The 18538-nt window shown below is 35.2% G+C and overlaps 3 protein-coding genes across 5 annotated transcripts; all 3 read right to left on the reverse strand.

Annotated features, from left to right (window-relative positions):
- Positions 1–297: 297 nt before the first annotated feature.
- On the reverse strand, positions 298–3994 carry LOC106354278 (homeobox-leucine zipper protein HDG11-like). The gene is given in 10 exon segments (NM_001315921.1): positions 298–1092; positions 1178–1267; positions 1345–1604; positions 1870–2050; positions 2131–2334; positions 2684–2785; positions 2865–3305; positions 3374–3562; positions 3639–3756; positions 3824–3994. Coding segments are annotated over 10 exon segments (2157 nt in total). The 5' UTR covers positions 3982–3994; the 3' UTR covers positions 298–678.
- A 5196-nt stretch (positions 3995–9190) lies between these two features.
- LOC106354279 (sucrose synthase 6) lies at positions 9191–13156 on the reverse strand. Its single transcript, XM_013794181.3, has 12 exons — positions 12944–13156; positions 12721–12853; positions 12465–12619; positions 12204–12396; positions 12010–12128; positions 11719–11935; positions 11370–11639; positions 11016–11299; positions 10716–10940; positions 10086–10652; positions 9869–10007; positions 9191–9791 (listed from the first exon to the last, which is right to left on the reverse strand). Exons 1-12 carry the CDS (start codon positions 13051–13053, stop codon positions 9372–9374), a joined length of 2832 nt encoding a protein of 943 aa, XP_013649635.1. The 5' UTR covers positions 13054–13156; the 3' UTR covers positions 9191–9371.
- A 942-nt stretch (positions 13157–14098) lies between these two features.
- On the reverse strand, positions 14099–18012 carry LOC106354281. Of its 3 annotated transcripts, none has more exons than XM_013794186.3 (13): positions 17755–18012; positions 17408–17458; positions 16865–17131; positions 16721–16795; positions 16579–16637; positions 16338–16473; positions 16037–16133; positions 15867–15933; positions 15606–15704; positions 15065–15154; positions 14780–14934; positions 14586–14687; positions 14099–14494 (listed from the first exon to the last, which is right to left on the reverse strand). In XM_013794186.3, the coding sequence occupies exons 3-13, from the start codon at positions 17109–17111 to the stop codon at positions 14353–14355; spliced, it is 1269 nt and encodes a 422-aa protein (XP_013649640.1). In that variant the 5' UTR covers positions 17112–17131; positions 17408–17458; positions 17755–18012; the 3' UTR covers positions 14099–14352. The 3 variants fall into 3 exon arrangements, with proteins under 3 accessions (XP_013649640.1, XP_013649639.1, XP_022544915.1); XM_013794185.3 differs by having other exon boundaries at positions 17404–17458; XM_022689194.2 differs by lacking the exons at positions 17408–17458; positions 17755–18012 and adding an exon at positions 17261–17360.
- Positions 18013–18538: the final 526 nt, after the last annotated feature.

Consider the following 18538-nt stretch of genomic DNA (forward strand, 5'->3'; position numbering starts at 1 on the left):
TTTTTTGGGTCCAACCGTCCAAAAGACGTGACATGAATCTTCACCATAAGTTTTGATCATCATAAACTACTCCATTATTAGAGGAGTGATGGGTTTTGGTCTGTACGAAAACAGTTTCCATTAAAAGTGAACCAACCAAAAGTCATTTAACTCTGTCAGATTTCAGTTCGTCGCCTAGCTGTTTTCTATCAACACCCATAACCACGTTTAGATCAACCAACACCAACTTTGATCAAATAGGGAAGATTTAAAGCAGAAACAGACTATTTAATGGAGAGGATGAACAAAGTTTAAAGCTGTAACTGTAAAGAAAACAAAATACTTTGCAATAGAAGTCAATGCCCGAACCATACAAAGAAAGTCACAGTTGCATGGTGCGTTCTTGACTTCCAGTTTCTAACCAAAACGATAAATAAATAAAAACACCTAAATTCCATTAAAAGAATTAAAAAAAAAAACAATGATAAAGAGAGAAGAATCCAGCTGGTTGTTTAATGAGGTTTGTCCAAGAACAGCACCAACATAAGCAGAGCAGAACAATCGGAGTTAATGTTCTTTCTTCTCTCTCTCTCTGGCATTGAAGGCAAAGAAGAAAGACTTTAATTCTCTCCTCTGTTCCATCATTGAAGAGAATGAGACACACCCAGAAGAAAGCACAAAGAGTCTTTAATAATACTATCAAGCTGTAGTTGAACCACTAGGACAGTTGTTCAAACCGGTTTTAATTTGATGCACAGTGGTTCCAATCAAGTTATTAACCGTCTCCACCGACTCCATATTCAGTTTTGCCGACGGTAAGTTGCTAACCATTATCTGAAACCCAACTGTAATCAACGACCCTCCTCCACCAAAACCGCTTGACGTTGAGGCTCCTCCTCCTTGCTCAGTGGTTGAGCTACTGTGGTTTCCGTCTGGTGAGATTGCGAAGCCTGAGGACAAGAGGGGAATGTAAGAAGTATCATCACCGCTCATTGCGATGTTCAGTGCTGGTAAATCCACTGGACTGTACACCACTAGTGCTCCTGATGAGTCTATTGATGTTTCTTGTAGAATCAACATGTTGTTACTCTGTGACTGTGATGCATTTGATGCCTAATAACAAGGGAAATGGAACTTCCATTAGCTAAGAAACTGTGAATGGTGCGGAAGATATTGAGAAAGAAGTAGAGAGGCTTACACGTAGAACCGATATGCAGCAACCAGGATGTGATCCGTTTGCAATGTGAGCAACTTCTTGCACTGCGTTTCTATTTGAAAGAACATCCCACTAATACACCAACAACAAAGAAACATTATCATACACATAGTGGAGGACTCTTTTTACTTATGAAGTTGTGTGTTTACCTGAGGACGTATTCTTTCGTCTTTGAGGAAGTTGAAAACATTTTGAGGAGAGTTTGGGAGCCAGACGGTGGTTGCTGCACATAAGATAGTGCCGTTTGGTTCAGGGCTCTTATGTGCAGTCACACGGACTCCAACTTCGTTTAGTTCAGCAACTACTGTTGAGTGAGTGTTGTTAGATCTGCTGACACTTATACAGTAGTTGCTAACCATTCTATGAGCAAGTCTCATCATGCTTCTCTTCCCTTCCGGCGATGGAATCACTGCAAAATGTTGCTCAAAAGAGTTTAATTGGGCTTTCAAAAACTAAATTAGCAATGTGTAGTTCTAAAAATCGGTCTAGGCGTTCAAAAAATCGGCATTAAACGAAATTATTTTATTAGACAATTTTTTTAACAAAATCTGTCTAGCCCTTTAAAGAAAATCGGTCTGTGCGCCCTCCTAAGTAATAATTCTCTATAAAACGTCTAATTACCGCCTATTGATTTTTCGAACATTCAAACTACTATTGATTCAACATTCATTTACCTCCACCGAGATCACGGGATGAAGTTGATGGTGCCAACAGAGAGGCAAATCTTTCACACATTCTCTGTAGAGTAGTAACCCATCTTTCAGCTCCAAAAGCAATCCCTTTGTGAATCACTTCTCTGTAAAGCTCATGAGTCTGTTCTTTTTCTTCAGTTTCAACATGTTCAACCCAAGTAACCTGTTAACAAAAACCATCAATAAAGATAGAGATACTATCATGAAACTAAAGTTAGTAGAGAGCAGAAAAAAGGACAAAACCTTGGAGTATCCATTAGGCATGTCCTGAATCAAGCATCCAGAAGGAAACTTATAGGAGTGAGAAGATTGAGACACAAACTGAGGAAGATGATATGAGACATTTACAACAATCCAGCTTCCTTGTTCAATCATCTGACAGTATCGTAGCTCGCAGAACTCGCGTGTTGCTACTAATGGAGAAAGCACTGCCATTTCTTCATACATCTAACAAAAACCAAGCCAAACAACGTTCTTATTACATATGAGGAAACTTAAAAATCTTAATGAAGTAATGTTTAGTTTTGATTAAGCAATGTGTAGTTCTAAAATCAGTCTAGGCAACCCGCCTAGACAGCAAATTAGGCATAAACTAAACGATTTTATATAACAATTTAAAAAAAAAATCGGTCTAGGCGTCTGCTTAAGTAAATAATAATTCTTTATAAAGTGTCTAAATACCGCCTAGCAATATTTTGAACATTCAAACTTCTATTGATTCAACATTCATTTAATGGAGTACATATGAGGAAACTTAAAAATCCTAATGAAGTAAGAAGAGTGCTAACAGTTTTACCAAATGCAATGCACCCTCATGGGTACCTCCCATTCCTGAAGACACCACTGCAAGTGTTTTAGACGATGCAACTATACAAGGAAAGAGCTCTCCCCACTTGACCTGTAAACACAAGAAAAAGAAAAACTCAAAATGCTGCCACCATTTGTGAGGAGGATGATGGAGGTTTCAGCTAACTTACACCATCCATGAACATGTCGACAAGCGTCATAGCATTCATGAAGACAATACCAGAAGACCTAGACGCCTCGGTTCTAACGTTATGGTTCTTCCCTCGGTTACCTGATCTTGGAAAAAGATTCTCATAGCTTCCAAGATCAAGAATCTCTCTCCCGCCATCTGCTCTAGTCCAGAGAGGTTCGTTTGTGTTGAAAAGCCTAAGCAATTCCTCCATCGCAGTCAAAGCAATGTCGTTCATGAGAGGCTTGTCCATCTCTGATATAGTAGCTAAGTTATTATTAGGATGAGAGTGCATAGAGCTTCCCGGAAGAAGATCAAAATCCAGTGAAGGACCAGTCATGGAGAGATCCAATGGTGAGATGTGGAGTGGATGCAGCGTTGAGAGGTGGGAGGAGATTGGTCTTCCCATGTACTTTGATGCAACCGTTGACATTCTTTCAAGCTGTGTAAGAAAATATCAGATTTAGAAATTGAATCATCAAAACCATAATGGATAAAAACAAAACAAACCTCGTCTCTAAGATGTGCATTTTCGATCCGAAGCTTGTGTTCATCAAAGTAAGGGTCTTCATTAACGGGAGGACCTCCACAGTTTGGGCATATGGCATGCTTGATAGCTTCTCTGATGGCTATGTTTTCGCATCGAATCTTGTCGTTTTCTGCCTTTAGTGCATTGTTATCTGCTCTCTCATGTTGTGCCTACAGAGACAGTATCAAAATCTTATTCAGACAACATTTTAATCAGACAAAAGTGAGAGAGATTAAGACAGAGAACCTTGAGCTGAGTTCTTCTGTTCTGGAACCAGAACTTGATTTGTCTTGGAGCCAAACCCAATTCTCTGCTGAGTTGGTTCCTCTGCTTATCATCTGGATGAGGACACTCCTTGAAACTCCTGCGAAGAGACAACCATTATGATTGTCTGAACAAAGAAACAACAAGAGAGAAGAATAAGAAATTACGATTCAAGTCGTTGAATCTGTTGAGCGGTGTGACGATGGTAACGTTTCTTCTTCCTATCAGTTTCAGACCCGTCGTGATGTTGTTGGCTACCACTACCACTACCACCACCGTCTCCTCCGCCGCTTCCACTTCCACCGACGCCGCCGACGAAACTCATCTTTTTATTACAAACGTCGAGACAAAGAAGACAACAGTAAAACACTTTAAAAATACTTTTCTTTCTCTCTCTCTCTCTCTATTTTCACCCAACCACAAAGTGTTGTTAATGGTCCATTTACGCCACTGTCGCCATTAACGCAAACCCAGTAGAGAAGACAGAACAAACAAACAAAAAGTTTCGAACTTTTCCAAAAAAAAATAGAGATTAAAAAAAGAAACGGAAGAGAATCTGGAAGAAAGATGCAGAGGCGATGATTACGGGAGGTGAAAAGAGTTTTTGATTTTTTTAAGGCAATAAATAATTGAATTAAGCCGTAAAAGATGTCTCTTTTTAGATTCTACAGAGCCACCCTATAGAGATAATAATCTATATCTCTAAGCTTATCACATCAAAGCCCGCCATTAGTGCTTTCTCTCCTAACTCTTTTCTGCACATTCATTACAGATTCCAAAAGTCTCTCTCTCTCTCTCTCTTTAGAAACTGTGTAACTGATGGGGTTTTTAATGGGGTTTTGTGGACAGATGAAGAGAGAGAAGGGTTTTAAAGTTTAGCTTGGTCTTTACCATTACTGCTAAGTACTAACTCTCACCATACTTGGGCAAGGAGAGAGAGAGAGAATGGGAGGAACCGAACCAACTTTCTCTGCCCACAACTAACTCTCTTTGATTTTACCGGAAGAGAGAGAAAGAGGAGATGGGTTTGTCTCCGGCGAGGGTTAATCGACGGTGGTTGGATAAAAAGGAAGAGACTTTATCCACTTTCTCCGTCGTATAATGACAAAAATCAACTTTTTTATTGGGGTCTTGTGCTTCATCTCCTCTTCTTCTTAAGTTCTTTTAAAGTTCCCCATAATATTTTTCCCATTTTAAAAACAACTAAAAATTTCTTATTTTTATTATTAATAATCTAGAAAGGTTTTGGAAAGAAATTTAGAAAGGAAAATGAGAACATATGTATTTAGACAATTTTGCATCTATGTAATTTACTTCCAAATATCACTTGTTTATATAGTGAACAAAGATTAAAACATTAAAAAGTGTATTTATATTTAAGAAAACAAAACAGATTTTATATTATTAAAAATGAAATTCATAAAGATTACTTACTGAATATAATGAATGTGTGAATATTGCACTAATTTATGTTTTTCTGTATAAGATAGCTATCATATTGATGTGTACTACCTAATATAACCCCATCTTTATTCAGCAACATCACACGTTATTCAAAATCTTTTCCAATTTGGTCTGTTTGAATATTAAAATCTTAAACACCAACTCTTACAGATTCTTTACATAAATTAATCATGTCTAATTATAATTAGTTAAATATGGAAAGAGTTGCAGAAATCTCGTCCGTCCTTTTTAAACATGTTCCGTTCCATTCGGAATTTTTTTTCTTTTTTTTCTTTTGTTTTCAAAATTTAATGGATTACTAGATTCTAACCCGCCCTTGAAAGGGCGGGTATATTTTTTGTTTACGTTTTTTTTGTAAAATTTAATATTTATATTTATGTTACTTTTTGTAATCATATTTGTGTTTAATATTAATTTAATATCATTTTGGTAACTATATTTAATATGTCAAGTTGCATAACTATACACTTGTATCATATGCATATCATAAATTATTTTCACTTTATTTCTAAAGTTTGTGACATATTATATTTTCTTATTAGTTACCTAACATAACTAATCAAGAATATTTCGTATCCAAAAAACCCCACTTGGAATCGACTCGAAAATAAAAGTCTCATACTCTATTAGACCTGACGTATATATTCGGACGGTTCTTAAAGTTTATATCCCATAACCAATATCAAATCCAACCAGCACCGTAAACCGAAGAAATGTTTTGAAAAATATAGATTTTTAAAATATTCTGTTATATATATAAATATATATATATATATATGTATGTGGATTAATATGTACTTCACTAACTGTAAGTAAAATCACAACTACTAAATATTTTTAATCGAATAACCTATTTTAAATTCGTTAAACTAAAACTGTCACCCTCACCATCTAGAGTAACAATTAAGCGAAGAACACCATCCATGGATGGATGGCGAAGTTTCATATTGACTATCATAAGATCTTTTCCTATAACTGGTCTTTTCATAAGTATATATTTTTATAAATAATACTTCCATAATAATATCAACTTAAATAGTAATCTTAAATTTACTTCCAAAAATATACTTTGTTGTTTGTTATAGTTTTCATAGATTGTGCTTGCTTTTCAAATTTCTCATTTTAACATATATATTTTTTGGATGCATATATACGAACTATATAGTATAGCCTTTCACGGATAATCATAATGTGTAGCTCGTTAAATAAGTTGTAGTATTCGGTTAGTATATTGGCCATATAATTAGATACCAGAGTTCGATATTTGTTGTTTGTTGCCATATACCTAGCCTATAAAATAGGAGCTTAAGTGGCTATGGAAGATGGTTATGTTTTTTTTTAACAGGAAGGTGGTTACGATTTTTTAGATACAGTTATATTTTATGTTATACATTTATATTTTAGATGCAGTTATATTTTTAAATTGGACATAACCTTTATCAATTGGTCACACTGCTGTTTTAATAGAATAGATAATTTGAATAAACTATATGATTTGTGATTCTTTAAATTTTGATAATGCTTTTACCATATCGTTTAATTTTATTGAAGAAAATGGTGATCAAAACTAAAAAGTATATATTGTTTTTTCTTGGCAAAATTATTATATATATTTTCTCATTTTAACTGTATCCATTTATAATTCTGATCTTTGTTTTGTTTTATAAACATATTTGTGGTTTAGCTCCATGCCCCCATCATTTTTTTGTATACGTATGTAAGTCTTTAGTAAATCAAATATAAATAGCACATTTTTATTATATTTTTATTGGGGCCTCGAGATTGTTTTTAACAATTGTAACTCATAAAATGTAGTATTTATATTTATTAGCAAAAGAGACGAAATAAAGGAAAATAACACTGCTCTCCCTCCTCTCGTAGAGAGAGGTTTTTCTCTCGAAACCTGTAACCTTCTTACCAAAAAAAAACTTTCAGAAGGTTTCAAGGTTTGTTAAGAGGATGAGAGAGTCTGATGTTTTTTGTTTTTGGTTTCCGGTTTTGGTGTTCCCGACCGGTTTTGCCTCCGGCGTTGCATCCTCCGGCTTTTGTCTCTGGGAAGCGGTGGCTTCCTTAGCACACGCTTCGCCGGCTTCTGTCTCCGGGATTCGGTGGCTCCGTTAGCACCGTTTTCGCTGGCTCAGTTTGATTGTCGATTCAAGTTCTTCTCTCTCCCACCAACTCTCGATCTACCTCTTCATCGGAATCAGAAGGATCGATTGAAAACGGTAATATCTTTTCTGAATCGATGATTCGGTTGCGTTTTGTTTCTGCGATGCTTCTCTGCATGGGTGGTTCTTCACCGAATTGTCTCCGCCGATGGCGGATCTCCGACGTAACCTCTCCGGGGAAGGAGATGGCTCCGGTCTCGACGCGCGTTTTCGAATCGTGTGTCGATCAGACACGTGGTGGCTCGTGGCGCTTTTCTTTTCGACGGTTTTGCCTCTATTGGGCTGTTGATCCATAGAGTTTTGTAAAGCTCGCCCGTTTGTTTAGGCCTTTCGTTCTCTTTTGTTGGGCTTTGCTCTTTTGGGCTTTGTTCCCTTTTATATTAATAAACAGATGACAAAAAAAAAATATTTATTAGCAAAAGAAAAAATAATGTTTCGTAGTTATACGTAGTTATAAAATATGGACTACGTATATATATATTTTCTTGTAAGCTAAACTACGTATATTGATGTTTCGCAGTTATAAAAAACCCAATAATATTATGGTTGAAGACGCCGTAATATTAACTTTCACGTGAGTGAGTATGAATTCATATTCTATTTGTAATCAAATATGAACAATATGTCCATGTTGACCTATTGTTAGTTTGTTACAAAAAGAACCAGTTATAATGTTATATTATGGTTGATGTTACTATTGAGCACGTAAACACATAGTTATCAATGTCATATTGGGTTTAACACATTTAAAAAATGCGGGTAGCTTTATAGTTATCAATGTGTGTTATGGAGGTATTAACCGTAATAAAAGTATAGTTATGGGTACGTTATTAGTTATCCCGCATCTTTACCAAATTTCTGTTTTTGTTTGATTAAATAAAATGTATGGGTGCAGTTATAAAAAAGTAGCAGCCGATAATTAGGCAAGATAAGTGGTGGTTACATCCACAATATATATGCAGTTACATTAAAAAGCATGTATCATTAAAATTTTAAATTGGACTCAACTAATATCAATTGGGCATGTTCCTGTTTTAATAGTATTGATAAATAACATAGTTATTTTGGTCTCTAAATTTGTATCATCAAAATTTATTTATTTTGCATGAAGTTCCGAAATTCTCAGCCCCAGTCCTAGTTCGAAGCGTACATCCAAAAAGTCAAACTTGTTTTACTACATACATAGAAAATACAAAACTGCCAAAGAAAGAAATATGGTTGAGACTTTGAAAACTTGACAACAATGTGAATTTAATACTACTATAATATACTTCAATTTTCGTTGCTGAAAAGAAAGAAATTAAGCGTAGCTGAAAAAAGTGGTAAGAAGTTAATTAATAACCTGATTAGGTGGAAAAGCCTGATCATCTAAAAACATATCTCAAAATCAAAATTGATTTGAGAATTACCTTCTTGGTGTTATTAGGATGATATAGAAACGTAAGAGAATAGATTAATATATAAATGCTTCAACGTGAAGTAAATACTTGTATATTGATGAACTAAAGATAGTGTAATGAATTTGTCATGCAAAAAGCCTTTGTTATTGATGAGATTAATCATTTAAGAAGAAATTTTATCAACATATTTTTTATTATCATCTTTGGTCTTTAATTTACCACTCATGTGTTCCTTATTATATTCCTTTAATATTTAACATTATTTTGAAAAGGGATCAATTTAATTGGATTATAAATTTCCCATCTTACCACATTTATTTTGGGACCTTGAATAAAGTGGAACTTCACGTACAGTTTCTGCCTTCGTTGCTCCATATTAGCTATACCAATTTAATTATCATATGGACCGATTGATTGCATTATTTATTATCTTACAAAACGAAGTTAATTCAAATATAATGTTCAACAAATTTTCATGATTAACACACGCACACGTGTTATATCAATTATAAAGTTGTCCAATCTGGTAAGCCCATAACATTATAAAAATAATAATTCACAAAGTTTTTATCATTGATTATACTATGTTTTATTAATGAAAACTTTACATTGATGGTAAATTTCATTCATTATATATTTACAGCTTTTATTTTGACTCTTTTCTCTACCCATGACAGACTTTTTTAATCCTCTTGAACCGAGTAAGTTCCAAAGAACCTCTGCTTCAAAACGTAAAAGATGTAGAGACAAACCACAACAGACCAAAACAAGTTCCTAACCGTCGAAACTCCTTGGTGCTGTTGTTGTTGTCCGTACGCAATCTTCATCTTCTCTAGTCTCTGTGTCTCTTCAGAAGTTTCTATAACTTTCTTCATCTTCTCTGATGCTTCAGCTGCAAGCAAACCCTCTCTCACTTCTCCTCCAACTCTAGACTCATTATGTTCTTGACCGTCTTTACTTTCCTGTTTCATCTTTTCGGTTTCGTTCACTTCCTTCTGCTTACTTCCTCCTCCAAGAGATGTTGGTTTCTTGGGAAGGAGGTTACGCAGTGATGCCAATCTCAAAGGCAGAGATTTATCTTCAGGGATTGTCACTTTCTTGGTCTACAAGAAAGCATTGTAAAGGTTAGTTTTGTAGCTATCATCAATACTAAGCTTCAGATTATTTAAAAAAATCTCACCAATTGTTTGAACTGGAGATTGTAAAACATCTCAATGTATCTCTGCTTAGCTTTCTTCTGATCTTCATTCACCTGTCTCCAGAATCCATACATGCTTCCCATCTTCAACAGCTTCTCTGCATAAATCTTCCATGTGTAGCTACACAAACATTAAAAACCTAAAATTTAGCAAATGTAATGTGACTTTACTTGCGTTACAAGATTCATATCTACTTACCACTCATAGATTCTTTTAAGACCACCCTTAGAGATAGTATCCCAGTACAAACCATCCGTACCACACTTGCTGAAGAAATCTCCAATTTTAGCAACAGATTCATCACCATTGTTGGGATCAATGTGGAAGCCAGAGACACCATCAACGATAATCTCAGCTGGTCCACCTTGGTTCGTAGCAAAAGTTGGTAGTCCACAGTTCATGGCTTCAATAACCGTTAAACCAAAGGCTTCATACAAAGCAGGTTGAACAAAGACTCCTTTTGTATCAGCAATGCACCTGTAAAGCTCACTGTTTCTGTACCTATCGGTTTGAGCAGCTATCCATCTGAAACTCCCCTTGAGTTTATACTTTTCGATAAGATCATGCATCTTCTTGATCTCAGCCTTTTCTTCTCTGTCATTGGACTTTGACATGTCGAAGAATCCAGCAACAACTACAAGGTTAGCCATCTCTCTTAGTCTCTTGTCTTCACCATACCATTCAACCAAACCAGTTATGTTCTTCACTGTGTCAAGTCTAGCCATTGAGAAGATGATTGGTTTCTCTCTTTCCGCAAGGTATCCCCTGCTTCCACAGCAAGTTAGGTTAAACTCAATAACCATATAGTGTAGTGAGACTAGTACTTACATGTGTTCTTGATTGTCTTTCTCATTGTAGAGAAGTTCTTGTATTGAAGGATGAAACTTGGTCAATCTCTTCTGTGTCTCTGTGTAAGGAAAGTACACAGATTGATCTGCCCCAGGAGCAGCTATGTTAAACTTGGGATCAAACACATCAATGCCAGAGACAACTCTACATAGACCAGGCATTGTAAAGGCAGTGTGACTCTCATACTGTCCTGGTCTTTCCTTGCTGCACAAGTTATAGTTTCATGAGTTTGGATCTTACATATGTTAATGGTACAAAATAGCAAAAACAAGAACTAACCTTCCAGCAATTTCTTGATATGTGCTGGTAATGATGAAGTCAGTGACATTCATCGCTATTAAATCAGCTGTGAACTGACAAGAGAAATGGTACTTAGGATCTAGCTCTTTCCACTTTGCATCTGAATCTTCATACTTAGTCTTCTCCAAGGCATGTGCAATGGTTCCTTGAGTGACACCGAGTTTGGTGGCCATTAGAGATGCAACCAAGTTCCCATCTGTGTAGTTTCCAATAATGAGGTCAGGCTTGCAATCAAAGCGTTGGAGAATCTTGCTCGTTGCATCCTGTAAACAAGAGGGTTTTAGTTTTGTTTTTGTTATTTAGAAAATACAAGAAGAAAACATGTACCATTACCTGTGTGAATCTCTCAAGGTAAGGGTAGATATCAAACCGTGAAACCCATTGACGGAGGACTCCTTTCTCTGTAACAAAAGGAACCCTGAGGATATGAGAATGCTTGGTTCCTTCAATAGCTTCTAGCTCTTGATCACACTTTGTTCCTCTTGCTTCAGGTATTAACCGAGTCACCACAAGAATCTGAGGCTTGAATCCAAGACCTTGTTGGTTAATTCTAATGAGCAGCTCTTCTTCTAATGCTCTTACTTGATCAAGAATGTAAACAACCTATAAGATCATCATACACCAATATAAGACCAATAAGATTCATCTTGTTAATAAAACTGAAGACTTGTTATGCAAGTACCTGGCCTCCGGTATCTGGTAAACCTAGCACATCTTGCTGACCAAAATAGCCATGGACAGAGAAGATCACAACGTTGAACACTGTGGGAAGTCTGCTAAAGAGCAGATCTAGCTTCACACTGTCTGGTGCCTCAAGAACTTGTGAGAGCATAACCATAGTTTCTTTAACTCTCTCTGATGTGTTTCCCCAACCTTTCTCGAATCCCATTTCCTTCAACCTAAGAAAGAATCAGATTCTTGTTCCAGTTCCTCTTTGAAGATAAAAGAATCTTGAGCTGTGTTTATTTTTTACCTTTGTGAGAAAGTTTCATAAGGCGTGTGTTTGGGGTAAGTGGAGACTACATTCACAGCAAGCATCAGAGATTTCTGGAGCTTTGTAACTGTGTTGAGATCTTCATTGATCATAAGATTCTGCAGAAATAAATTACCAGAGTGAGATAACTTGTGAAGAAAGCAAATGAATATGGAAACAAGAAATAATGATACCTCTCCGTGATGGTTAAGGCTAAGCAAGTAGTTCAACAATGGTTCTAGTTTATCAGATTTGCCTCCAAGCTTAGAAGACATAAACTTAGAGATGTAATCAGCTCCATTTCCAATTGAAGTAGGAAGAGTAAGCCGAGGAGTTGTGAAGTCAATAGCTCCAAAGTCTATCTCCAATGCATTTTCATCGTTAGCCCTACAAAACATTTAAATAAAAAGATTACACTCATGACTCTAAATGCCTTATGTAAATCTCTTACTAACCATGACTCATCGAAAACAGTTTCCTTGAGCTTCAAGTAATCCGTGGCTGTGATTTCATCAACTGTTAGGTCTCCAGCATTGACCTTAACATACTCCCAAAAACCAGGGTTTGGTCTCGCGGCTAATGCAACAAACGGTGGAACCACTGCTGCTTCCTGAGTGGTTAAAGCAGATGAACTTGTTACATATCTAAGAAGCTTCTTTAAACATTGTCTTAACTGCAAATGGTAATGAATATCATCTACATATCTACTACCTGAGTACAAGAGAGAATGTAACCAAACAGTCCTTCCATGATCTTCTTGCGTTCAAGACTATCTTCTATACATTTCTCAATCTCATTCATCAGATTCTCACGCTTCATTAGCCTCTTTCCTCCTTTAACAAAGCTAAAACATAGCATAGAGAGAGAAACTAATCAAAACGTAGCAAAGAGAAGGAAACTAATCAAGAGTTTGATGTTTAAAGTTTTGAAAAACCTGGCGAAACATCTCTTCATATGGTACCGGCTTTGTTTCAGTGCATCAGGCATTTTGTCTGCGATAGAATCCGATCTTTGAAGCATAGCTGGAGATGAAGCAGAAGCCATGTTTTTTTTTTGTTACAGAAACAACAAGAAGGGTTCAAACCTTACTCAATACGATTGAAATAAATGAGATGAAGTAGTTTGATGAAACAAGGTGATAATCACAATGTATTTATAGGATAAATGAAGGGTAATGAATATATGCTGTGGAAGGGGACAGAGTAGAAGGAGAAGGAAGGGGGAGAAGATTATTCCTTAGAAATAAAAGTTGGGAAAGATAAGTGTACAAGTAAACAAAAAGAATATATTTGTTGAAAGCAAAATCACATTTTACACATTTTTGCTTTTCTTGGGGTTCATGTGAATTTAACATAAAAGGTATAATATGGCAAAAAGGTTCCTCTATTGATGGATGCTTTATAGGTAAGTTAAGTTCTTGTCCCTGTGGACAAAGAAGATCTATGCATATACTCTGCTCTTATCTAACTTAATAATATGCAGATAAGTGCACACATATTTAATATCATAATATATATACAGTAGAAACGCTATAAACTAATACTAGATAAATTAATAAATTTTTCTAGTCCTGACTTGGGCCAGTTCAATATATAACTCAAATCGATAAAATAATAAGATACTAATTTATTAGAAAATTTTTAAAATTATAAATTAATAATCTATCTATATATACATTTTATATAAGTACAAACTAAATATTATATTGCTGGTTTTATATTCACAATAAAATTAACTCAATTTTTTTTTAAAAAATCAATATATTTTGACAATATTTAATAAAATCATATTGAAAACTCTCAAATCATCTTGCAGTCTTTGTAAAAAGATTTTTTCTTGAATAAATTTAACATTAATTCAAAAAAAAATAGTAAAATAATATGAAATTCTAACTTCTAAAATTTAATCAATGTTATATACATTAAAATCAACTATTTTTGTATTTTATAAATAAAAATATTTAAAAATAGAAAAAATCTAACAAGGAAACTTTTTGTAAATTAATAATAACTCTGTCATTATTAATTGAGAGAGTTTTTTTTACTGTGCCATGAAAATGAGATTAACATGTATGAAAATGATAATTATATTTTGCAGAAAGAATATGATTTTATTGCACTAAACAAACATACAGAATACAGACAACATGTTCCCTTGATTTTTTTTTCTGGAAACTTATACAAATCCAATTTGGAAGTTTGCACACAAAGGGAGCTTTTCTTACATATATTATCAACAATTGGGGAATCATAAAAGTAGTTTATAGAGCTAATACCATTTGGTATTTATATGGCGGCCACTGGCTTTGTACTCTATAAGGTAACATTCATTCTATCCACTGCTCTATCTTTGGTTGCCTGTAATGTGACTTGATGAGCTTTTAGTCCTATCTTCGGACCATGATGCATCTACCGAAGGGAGTTGGTACTCATCAGGTTTCAATGCCAATGCAAAATCAGGAAGAGTTGGGGCCGTTTCCATGATTCTATAAATGAACACCAAGAAAACATTGATGAGCATTTAACAGCAAAAGAGACGACAGAGAAACCAAACAAACATGTCAAGCTGAAACTCACTTTTCATATGAGTATAGATCACGGTTTATCCTGACTTTACTTGAAGTTTCTTTCGGTATTTTCTCTGATAGATACTTCATTGTCCCGAAAAGCGGTGGGGTCCTGAAAAAAAAACGTTGATGGATATATTAATGACCGACAGATAGGTAGATACAGGTGATGCAACTACAAAAGGCACATGAGATGGGAGTTACCTTGACGTGGGTGAAGATGCATTGAATGCCTCGCTTGCTTTCTTACTTTCTTTGAAACACTCATCTGCAGCTTGTAAGGCAGCAACCGCCATGCCATGTGATTTCTCTGTGTTTCCTTCATCAAGAATTAAGCCATGGTAGTAGTAAGCTGCAGCCTGGCATTACCAATACACATAGATACCAAGTGGCTTAGCGAGAAAATGGAAATAGAAGACAAAAGTAAGCCTTGTATATAACTAGAGTTTCTCGTTTATATAAAGATCTAGAATGATGTCCAAACAGTACCTTAGCTTCAACATACTTCCACTTAACAAAGAGCATATGCTTTTCTCCCCAGCCATTTGCTAATGGAAGATTCGTTAAGTTGTCCTGAGCCTGATCAGCGTTCATCAAAAAAAGTGTTTCAACCCGCGGAAATCATCATTAACTTTACATTGGAAAATACATATCAACTCTTCCATGAGCCTTTCAGAAAAGAGGGAGCAAAAGTAGTAATTAAAGCTTTCTTCTAGATGGTCTTCTCTCGTTTAAATAAATGAAATAGCGATAGAGAATAAACTAGTAAGCACATTTAGTCCTATGATCCTAGTTCCGCCCTCAAACATGGGTGATCAGCCGCCACAAGTTAGTGTGACACTTTTGTGATAGTGATATGACCACTTTTTGGTTCTTTCATTTTGTTTATTTACTTTTTTTTTCCCATTAATATAAGTGGATAATACACACTACTCCCATTAACAATGTAGCATCCCATTTCATTATTATAATGAAGTAATAACCGAAGAGATTATACAAGAAAACAAATTTTGATTAGGTAAAGGATTACCTGCTGCCAGTATTTCACCATTTCACATGAAAGTCTTCGCTTCACTGCGAGAGTGGCTTTTGAGCTATCAATCGCAATACCAAGTTGGATATCAACACCCTGAATCAGAACCGCAAAAGAGTTTAGACCTTAAAAGAGATTTGAAAATGGTATTCTATATCACTGCTTCTAACCTAGGCTCACGAAAACTATGGTTCACGAATATACTAGGAAACACATGAAGCACATCATAGGTAGTTAAATATATCCCAGAGGTTCTACCTGGCCTAATGCTTGCAAGCAAAGAGCCCGTAGAGCTCCTTCTGCTAGGTCAACAGGCAAACTTCTCCTGTAGAACAGGAGAAAACATAAAAAGGGGCCATGTCAATAAGGCTGTTCACAAGTATCAATAATTATAACAGTTGACAATAGAAACTATATCATATATGAACCTTTGCTCGGCTGAAAACTGAGGGAGGACATGCTTGACAGCACAGTCAAGGTATCCAGCTGCCCTTAAGAATATATCAATTGAAGCTCGTCTGTTTTCTAATAATATTAAAAAAAAAAAGCATAACGTTAATTTCTTAATCCGTTGTTGGATGAATAAAGAGGACTCAACAAATCTCACAAATTCATTTCAGGAGAACAATGTGGTGCTTATGAATTTTTCAAAAATATGTGCAGAGGAAGTATGAGTATGAGTATTTTCTCGAAGAACAAAAGAAGTATGAGTAGTTCTGAAGATCTAACCTTCAGATACTTTTGGATGGTAGCCATCAGTAGAACCTCTAGGAAGCAGGAGCAAATTGGCTTGTGACATTTGTAGCATTGCCATTAGATGCAAAACCGACAATACTTCATACCAAACGTTTGGCATAGCTGTTTCCTGGTAGAGGTAAATAACATTGTCATATACTCAACAACCTTCAACGTAAAAGTCAAATAAGAAGAAAACAGCACAGTTAAAGATAAACTGCTTTGATTACCACACCTCTTCCTCGTCCTCCTGATTTATCCAATTAAACTGTACTTTGAACTGTAATTGACTACCTGAAACATAAGAAAATAATGCATCTCAGAACATATGGAACCAAACAGATATCGGTTCTGTAAGCACATAAATGGTGTTTTACCATCTTTAGTTAATCCTAATAGAACAGGTAGATAATCCTCCAAAGCTTGATGGAGATCTGCAAGCGTTGAACCTCCTGCAACAAACAATTATGTTGAGTTTGTATCCGGGAAAGCAAGGTAAAAAGACAAATACATTCACACACCATGTTGTGTTTTTCTCCTGGTTCTCGTTATCGTTGGTCCTTCTTGATTCGCCATCACAACTATCCTCGTTCTCAAAGCCGTTAACCGCTCGACAAGAGTCTTGGGCAACTGATCACCCAGTGACTGAGAAAACTCCACGGGCTTAGGTATCCTTAAACCGGGCACATATACTGAAACGTCGCCGATGCTCGTAGGCTTTCTTCTGTTTCCACCAGAGTCCGTGGGCTTTGATGCAAAGCATCCCATCTCTAGAGCTTTAAGAAAATCTACAATCCCACAGATAAAAACAAAACAGAGTTTATGAACCTTGAAACTATGAAACTAATTGATACATAACCAACTCAATTCTCGTCCACTAGATTCATAAGAGAGAAAGTTAAACTAACTAAACTCACGAGCCATCTGCCATAACTACAATATTCAATAATTGATTATTTTCCAATCAGAAACAAACAAACAAACAAATGAAGGTATCAGATAGATGTGGTTATCGTAAACCGAACACAACTAGAGAGAAAGAGAGTTTTGAGTTTCTCACCTACCTGTTGACGTTTATCAGAATAATTTGGCTTTGGCTACAAGACAAGTGATGGCTGCAAGAGAAAGAGAAAGAGAGAGACTTTAATGAGCAAAAACATGTGACTCACATAGAAAGCATGAAACTTTGGAACTAATTCAAAAGCTTTAAACTAAAAAAATCCCATTAAAAAAAAACGAGCAATTTGACATTAACAAAAACGAAGATTTTGAGTAAAGGGTCGTCAAGGATAATGCTAAATTAAATACATGAAACCTCAATTCATGAAAAGGGAGAGCCTTTAAGCAACATTCTTCCATTACTATCAAACCCTAATTCTCGAACGAAAAGGGTACGAATCTGAATCCTTACCGTCAAAGAGCTGAATGCTACTGATCTCTCCTCATTGGTGTTGGATTCGAGAAAATCGCGAGGGTATAAATCGTGGGGGGTTTGAGAAAGGAGTAATTAAAGAAAGGGGATGGGAGCTGAGAGAGAGCAGAGGATGATGAAATGAAAAAAAAAAATAAGAGAGAAGGGTAGTTTGAGAGGGGCACAGATTTCAACTTTATGGACGAGATTAATGCTCTTTCAGACTTTCTAGAGCCCCAGTATGGCCCCTGTTTTATAATTGTTGACAAATATCAGGGGTTTTATTTATTGATTTTAATTTAATTCATTCACGCCTAATTTTTTTTTGTACAAATAGAAAAAGGTTATTTTATTGGATTTATTTCTTCGTTTGAAGTAAAGTTTGCTATGCATTTTAAAGGGTTTTCTATGCATTAAGGGTTTTCTATGCATTTTAAAATAGAAAGATATATGTTTTTTAATATACGATTTTTAACGTTTTCGATGCATTTTTATTAGATAAGCATAATAGTGATAAATTATGTATTTCAAAAAAAATAACAGAATTTATTAGAATACTATTAATTTAAATTATTATAATATTTAGTTATAAAAAATAATGTATTTATAATTAACGAATAATGCCTTCTTAATATATGTAAATTAAACACACACACACACAAAATAATATTCTTTCTATTCCTTAAAGTTATATATATTCTAAATTCTTCACACATTTCAATAAAACACATTAAATTTGCATAGTTTTTTGTGTTTATATTTTTTCCATAATTTTAAGCTAATA

Source organism: Brassica napus, chromosome A7, assembly GCF_020379485.1.
Source record: "Brassica napus cultivar Da-Ae chromosome A7, Da-Ae, whole genome shotgun sequence".
NCBI lineage: Eukaryota > Viridiplantae > Streptophyta > Magnoliopsida > Brassicales > Brassicaceae > Brassica > Brassica napus.